The 7103-nt window shown below is 37.1% G+C and overlaps 1 protein-coding gene across 1 annotated transcript; it reads left to right on the top strand.

Annotated features, from left to right (window-relative positions):
* The first annotated feature begins 1352 nt into the window (after window positions 1-1352).
* Window positions 1353-5465, top strand: LOC106906304 (serine/threonine-protein kinase pim-1-like). Its single transcript, XM_088001609.1, has 9 exons — window positions 1353-1407; window positions 1829-2092; window positions 2921-3055; window positions 3195-3289; window positions 4270-4317; window positions 4409-4627; window positions 4831-5008; window positions 5103-5273; window positions 5374-5465. The coding sequence occupies exons 1-9, from the start codon at window positions 1353-1355 to the stop codon at window positions 5463-5465; spliced, it is 1257 nt and encodes a 418-aa protein (XP_087857735.1).
* The last annotated feature ends 1638 nt before the right edge of the window (window positions 5466-7103 follow it).

Genomic DNA, 7103 nt, shown 5'->3' on the forward strand with positions numbered 1-7103 from the left:
TTTCAGCTCACATTGTAATGTTTCATTAAGTATCAGTTCAGGTAAAATTAAATGCATGAAACCGACCTGAGAAGCATCACTGACTGAGAAACCTTATGATCTTCAGGCTTTACTGCACTAAAACAGACACCAGCCTGTTAGTCTGTGGTGGAAAATCTTTACAACAGCATAAATCTGTAATATGTGCTGGTGGCTTTAATGGTTGTTTCAAACTGCTCCTCAGATTGACACACTCTGGACTGTTCTGATGAATAACAAAAAATAAATGTAAAAATAAAAAACGTAACAATAAATGTTAAATTACTGAGGGTCTGCCATAATTGCTTTGGTGAATAATAAGAAACTTTCTGTGAAAGAGTATTAATATGGTTGAGCAATGTATTCAAGATACTGATTTAACTATTAAACAATAGTTTCAATTTATAATTAACTAGAAATGTATAATGTCTGTCAACATATTGTCTACTACTTAATTGTGTAAACCCAGGGCATCCAAATTGTAGCATTTGTGGCCCTCAGAACAACCCTGGGGAACCTTTGATCACAATTGAAGAACGGACAAATTTTTAAACACTGATTTAAAAACATGCAAACAAGTAAAAACCTTCTTAGAAATTGGAAATATAAGGTGCAACACATAGTATTCATTTATTATCAGCCATGTTTTTGCTTTTAATTTAATTTAATAGTAAACGGAACTACAAACAAAACGTGATTGTTCCTAAAGAGCGGAATTAGCCACATTCATATATTAATTATGAAAATAAATAAATAAATAAATAAATGAAAAATAAAAAAACACCCAAGAGAGAGCTATATCCTGTTTTTGTTGCTGGAAAGAAAACAAAGCAAATTTACACAAAAACAAACCTGAAAAATGTATGGAACAGTTTTTCTTTGTGAAAGCCAGGCAAATCTAAAATATCCTCTTTGGATTCTACATAATGGTAAAAATACCAGCTGAAGTTATTTTAATTTGAATACGTTTTTGCAGCAAATAAAAAGTGATCTCTGTGCTGCTCTAATATTTAGGATTCATTCCTCTACTCTTTCCTGGAAAACTGACACTGGATAAAATGTTTATATTTGATTGTGGGGATTTTTCTGTGTTGTGTAGATTAGAGGTTAGGGTTAAGTCAGAGGGCTGCTAAGCAACATCACCTCCATTCTGACATTTATGACCAAATTTTGGAATGTTATTTTTGAGGTCACACTGGTTGGTGTGAACCCAACATTCTATTTGAGTTCAGTTCGTCAGAAATCTCTGATAGAGTGAGACATAACTACGAGAGACAAAACTGCCAACACTTGTATTTGAAGTAATTGACACTGAAGTCTAGAAAAAGACAAAGATGGTCAAAGAACGTGAAAGAAAGGGAAAAACACCGGCTCTCAGGAAACAACAAGGTAACTGAGTTCATGACATACCCATGACATGCATACACTCAAGACTATCAAGAAATAGTTAATGTTTCAGATTTTAGAGAAAGATAGATTAGTTTGGATTTATAAGTAAATTTTACACACTGATCAGTGAAGGTCAGCCTATAGTTGTGCTCATAATACATAAATAAGTGGTTTTTAGTTTTTGCCATTCGGCCTATAAATAAAATGTATTATTATTACTCATGAGTTTATTATTTGGTTGGAAACTTTGAAATGTGCGAATCTGTTGGCTTCTCCCACATCTTAGTAAAAATCAGTTAAAGATTGAACAGTTTGTGTAATAAAGTCCTAGATCAGATATCTGTGAGGTGATTCAGAAATAATAAATATATGACAAATGGTCAAAACCATTGCATATTTTTCCCAATACCTCTCATTTTAGACAACAACAGCTGGATGACTCCACCAAATATTGAGTCTGTTCATAAGTGCAGGCCAAAGAAAAGGAAAGGAGTTCAAGATAAGACCCCCAGAAAAAAGATCAGGGTCTCTGTGACGACCAGAGCCTCCACAACCTGCCAGGACCACATCAAGAGGAAAATGACAGAAGAAGTAGAGGGATGTTCAACACCGACCAAGAAGAAGAAGGGACTCCTGCAGCAGGTCCAAACCAAAGAGACTTCCTCCTCAATGGACAGCAGCTCAGGTTGGCTGCTTTGCTCTACTTTATATTGACAGAACAAAGTGATACAAAAGCATGGTTGAAAAATCGAAACATTTTGGTATTCCCTTGAATCCAGCCTCTTTTACTATGGGAAACTCTATGAAAATTCACCCAGTGCTTTCAAAGAAATTCCTTTTCTGTGAAGCACAGCACAGACAGAGCAAATACAGTCCACTTGACACAGGTCACGTTTGAAAAGATCAGATATGTAGCAATCTGATCACTACATGTTGCATTAAAATATGCACTAAAAGTCCATTAAAAATGTCAACTTTGCATTAAAGTGTCATTATTTACCCAGTGACACTTCATGACAACAGTCATAAACATTCATGAAAACGTAATAAGTAATGCGCAAATTCACTAGAGAATCAATATCACAGCTGGGTCTTGCTAACATCTATTTAAACACCTAGTGGTCAGATGATGGTGCAGCCACTGTTGCTCCTTTGGTAAATGTGTGTGTTTCCTTTAAAACGGTTCATCCTTTGTTTTAAGCTAAACTGTTGTACAAGAAAAGAGGAAAAGTAAAGAGGTGACAGGAAGCGATTCAGTCAGATCTGGTTTCTGTGGCACATTCAGCAAGCCTACAATATATACAGCACAGACAAAGCCAAAAACAATGCATGATATAAAGTTGTGTTAATCTACTTATTACAGTAAATAAAGAGGGAGATAGTTTAATGAGACTGTAATAAATGCAGCACAATGCAGGCACACTTGTCTTTTTTTCTGTCCAGCTATTTTTGCCTTATGGCAACTAAAGGCTGAAACACTCATGTTGTTTCTTTTGGTTATTCTCAATGTTAGGATCCAGCAACTTCAGTCCGGTACTTTACATTACAGGAGGTATAAGAAAGAGGAATTTGAAGAGGAAGGCGGATGACTTTGAGGAATCACCAATGAAGAAGAAGACAAAAAAAGAACAAGTGACTTCCCAAAGAGGTCAGAATTTAAGTTGACAGTTTTGAAAAAAAAAAAAGTACAAGTCAGAACTTCTACAATTAAATCTGAGGTAACATTAGTGTGAACAGGGTTTTATTCTGATGCTTTGTGAAACTCAAACATGTGTTCATGTGTTTAGCCAAATTCCAGAAAAAATATACTGAGCTGCATCTACTGGGAGAAGGAGGCTTTGGATCTGTGTTTGCTGGATATCGACAGAAGGATAAATTGCCTGTAGGTGTCTTTGGAATATTTAAAAGATTACTGATAACTAGAAAGTTATCAGTAATAGTTCTTCTAACAGTCAGTAGGAGTTAAAGTTTGTAAACAAAAAAAGAGTTAAAATCATCTTAAAGATGGAAGTCTAACAGCCATAATGACATATTGACCTCTGTTTCAGCTGATTTTAGCTAATGAAGACTCAAACTGAAAATGTCCATGTCTGTAAGATAAAACTCTATATCAGTGAAATTACTTTATTAACCAATGAGATTTTAATTGTAAATGTGTAGATGAGTAATGTCAAGGCACTCTGTCCTGTATGTGATACATGCTTCCCTGCTTCAACCTTAACCCACTTGATTCAGATGACTGCAGTTCAGCAAACGTCATCCATTCAAATCAGCTGCACTGAAGCAGAGAAACACATAAAACACACGACAATGTCCCATAAGGACCAGGGTGGGGACACACTGTATTAAGTGAGCCAAAGAGCCACTCAGGGTTCTGCAGGTTGCAGAACTATGAAAAGTTCTTCACTTTTCATCTAATAAGATGAAAAGTGTGATCCTATCTCAGTTTGTTTTTAAAGGTTTTATTGGCTCTAGTGGCCTTTATTTGATAGTCAGTTAACAGGATAGTTAACTGACTATCAAAGGGGAAGACATGCGGCAAAGGTCACCAGGCTGGGAATCAAACCCGTGACGGCCATGTCAAGGACTGAGGCCTCCACATGTGGGCCATGCTTAACCCCTGTGCCACCACAGCACATCCCCCTATCTCAATTTTTATCTCAATTTATTTTTAATTCTTTGTTTAATTAAAACTATGAAGCTATATAACTGAAATTGATCAATGAGATCACTTGGCTATGGTTTTTGTCAGTGCACCTTACAGTATTACTGAGAACTCCATACATACTGACCTTAGGAAGTCTGAACAATCTCTTTAAGGATATTCCCATTGCTGAGCAATGCTTTGTTTCAATGTTATAGGTGGCTATCAAACACATCCCAAAAGAAAATGTGTTTCTCAAACATAAGGTAAGTGAGCAACAGCATCTAAGACTGACTTTAAGACTTTGCTGGATTCCAGATGCATTGTGGGTTTCTCCTGTTTGCTTTGATGTTTCAGGATGAGAATGGCAGGAAGATGGCATTGGAGGTGGCCATCATGTTGAAGCTGAGGAATCTAACTACCAGTTCATCAGGGCAGTTGGCCCTGGTGTCCCTGCTGGACTGGTATGAGCTGGAAGAAGAGCTGGTTCTAGTGATGGAGAGGCCCATGCCGTCAGAGGACCTCTTTGTCTATCTTGATGAGCATGAAGGTTGTCTAAATGAGGAGGAGGCCAAGGTAGAGTCCAATGTTTCCTCCACTTAGAAATTTTGCAATACTTTATGTTAATCACATATCTCTAAGAAATACATTAATTTATTTGGTTTTACTCTGACAGAATGTGAAAAAAAAAATCCATATGATATTTTACTTTATAAGTTGCCAAAGTCCAACATCAAACTATGCAGAATTTTGAGATTCAAATCATTTTTCTCTTTTAGATCATATTAAAACAGCTGGTGGAAGCAACGATTCAGCTTCAGGATGCAAACATCTTCCACAGAGATATTAAAGTGGAAAATGTCCTGATTAAGAGCAGCTCAGAAGGCCCACAAGCCTATCTCATAGACTTCGGTCTAAGCTGCTTTGACCGCGGAAGGAAATTTGCACTTCTCCGTGGTATGATATTCTTATTCTGTCTCTGCTGTGAAAACAGAACTTCTTTTTAGCCTTCTTCAACTTGTTGACTGTCTTATTCTCACACATCTTTTAGGTACCCGTGATCACGTCCCACCAGAATTTTACAGACTCAAGAAATATACTGCTGGACCCACAACGGTGTGGCAGCTGGGAGTGCTCCTGTTTGAAATTCTCCACAACAAGATGTTCAAAACCATCAGTTTCCTCACAAACAAGCTGAAGATCAACAAGAGGCTTTCCAAGAGTTAGACAAACACTTGTATTATATCTTTTCACACCATATATAAATCTATCTTCTGTTTAGAGCTCTAACTGTTGTTGCACTTTGACCTCTGACCCTCCAGACTGCCAGGATCTTATGACCAAGTGCCTGAAGGAACAGCCAAAGGAGCGTCCCATGCTGGAAGAACTGCTCAGTCACCCATGGTTTTCTTAAACATACACACACAGACATTGGAGTTATAGCTTTTTAGTATTTAGTCTAGTCTAATTTAGGATGAGGATTGGGTTTAGGGTTAATTGACATGTTAATATGTTGGGTTTTCTCCTAGATGTTTGGTTTCTTCTGAGTCTGACGAATGTCTCATACATCAATATAGAAATGTTGGGTTTTCTCCTCTAGGTTGGGCTAATTAAATGTTTGGGGTATTCTCCAGGCACTTTAGTTTCTTCCTGCAATCTAAAACACATCCCTTAGGTTAATGCATGATTTTGGATTTTCTCCGTGTGCTCCGGTTTCCTCCTGTTGTTGAAACATCCTAGCTAAAGATTCGTACAGAAAATGCTCATTAATTTCATGAGGTGGGGGTGAGGGTGGTGAGGAGAGACGCAGGCTGGACCCAGGTTATAGACAAAATGATGAACTTAATGATGAAATCAGCTCAAACAGTCAAACAAGTAGGCAGCACAGTGAGCAGAAATGAAGCTAACACTGGTAGCAAATGACTGAGCACAAAAGCTGACGCCGACACAGGACTTAAGTTACACTGTGACGACAAAATAAACAGAAACTCAGGACTAAATAGTTCTACTGAGAAACTGAACTACAAACTACAACAGACAAGGAATAGACAACATAAGACGAGGACCCAACAAGAGACAAAGACAACAGGTAGGTTTAAATACACAGGGAGGGTAATCAGGTAACTAGACACACCTGGGAAGCAATCAACAGGAAAGACAGGACAGGGACAGGACTAAACACAGAAAACCTCAAAAATAACTACACGGAAAACACAGAACCTAACAATTAGCTACATTTGGGATTCAAGAATTTTCTCTGGGTGCTCCAGGTTCATCCTTTAATTGGAGATTTGAACTCGATTTGAATTTGGGAGAAAAAATCCTCCCATAGTCTAAAAAGAGTCTATTAGTTCAGTTAAATATGTGTGGGTTTTTCCTGGATGCTTTGGTTTTTATCACCATTCTACAAAAATATCAGTGTTAGGTCAATTGGAGAGTTGTGCAAGATGTATCCCACTTTTTCCATCACACCCAAACTTAAAAAAAATCTTTAAATTGTGAGTTTAAATGTTGTTTCAAATAATATTTTAAATTCAGTTATTTATTTTTTTATGTTATTTTTTATATTATTACATATATATTTGTGTAAAGTATATTGTTTTTGCTCGTCAGTAGTCACATTTTCATTGTTCACCCCATCCTCCATCCTCTTTCACCTTCTGTCCACTCTCTTGCCTTTCTGTATATCTTTATGAGTGTTGTGCACTCTCTACTTCACTACCTGAACCCAACACTTTCTTTTTTCTTTAGATTGATACAGTTAATTATACAATATGGAGAATTGTCCTTTTTAGTCCAAATCCAGAGATTGGACCAGACACAACAAACCTGATATGTTATTGTAATGTTCTGTCATTTGGTCTCTCAGGTGTTCTGTTGACTATGTTTTCCTCCACATCTAGGTTATCCTGGAAGACATCTATGAGCTGTTTTTGTAACTCCACTCAGACAACAATATCTAACTATTAACATGTTCTTTGTCATTTTTAGGTCTGTTCTTCCATCAGAGCCAGAGCTCCAGTGTATGTTTTGTTTGTCTTGTCCACTTTCC

Source organism: Poecilia mexicana, unplaced genomic scaffold (genome assembly GCF_051168715.1).
Source record: "Poecilia mexicana isolate PSO_F unplaced genomic scaffold, ASM5116871v1 scaffold_20, whole genome shotgun sequence".
Taxonomy (NCBI): domain Eukaryota; kingdom Metazoa; phylum Chordata; class Actinopteri; order Cyprinodontiformes; family Poeciliidae; genus Poecilia; species Poecilia mexicana.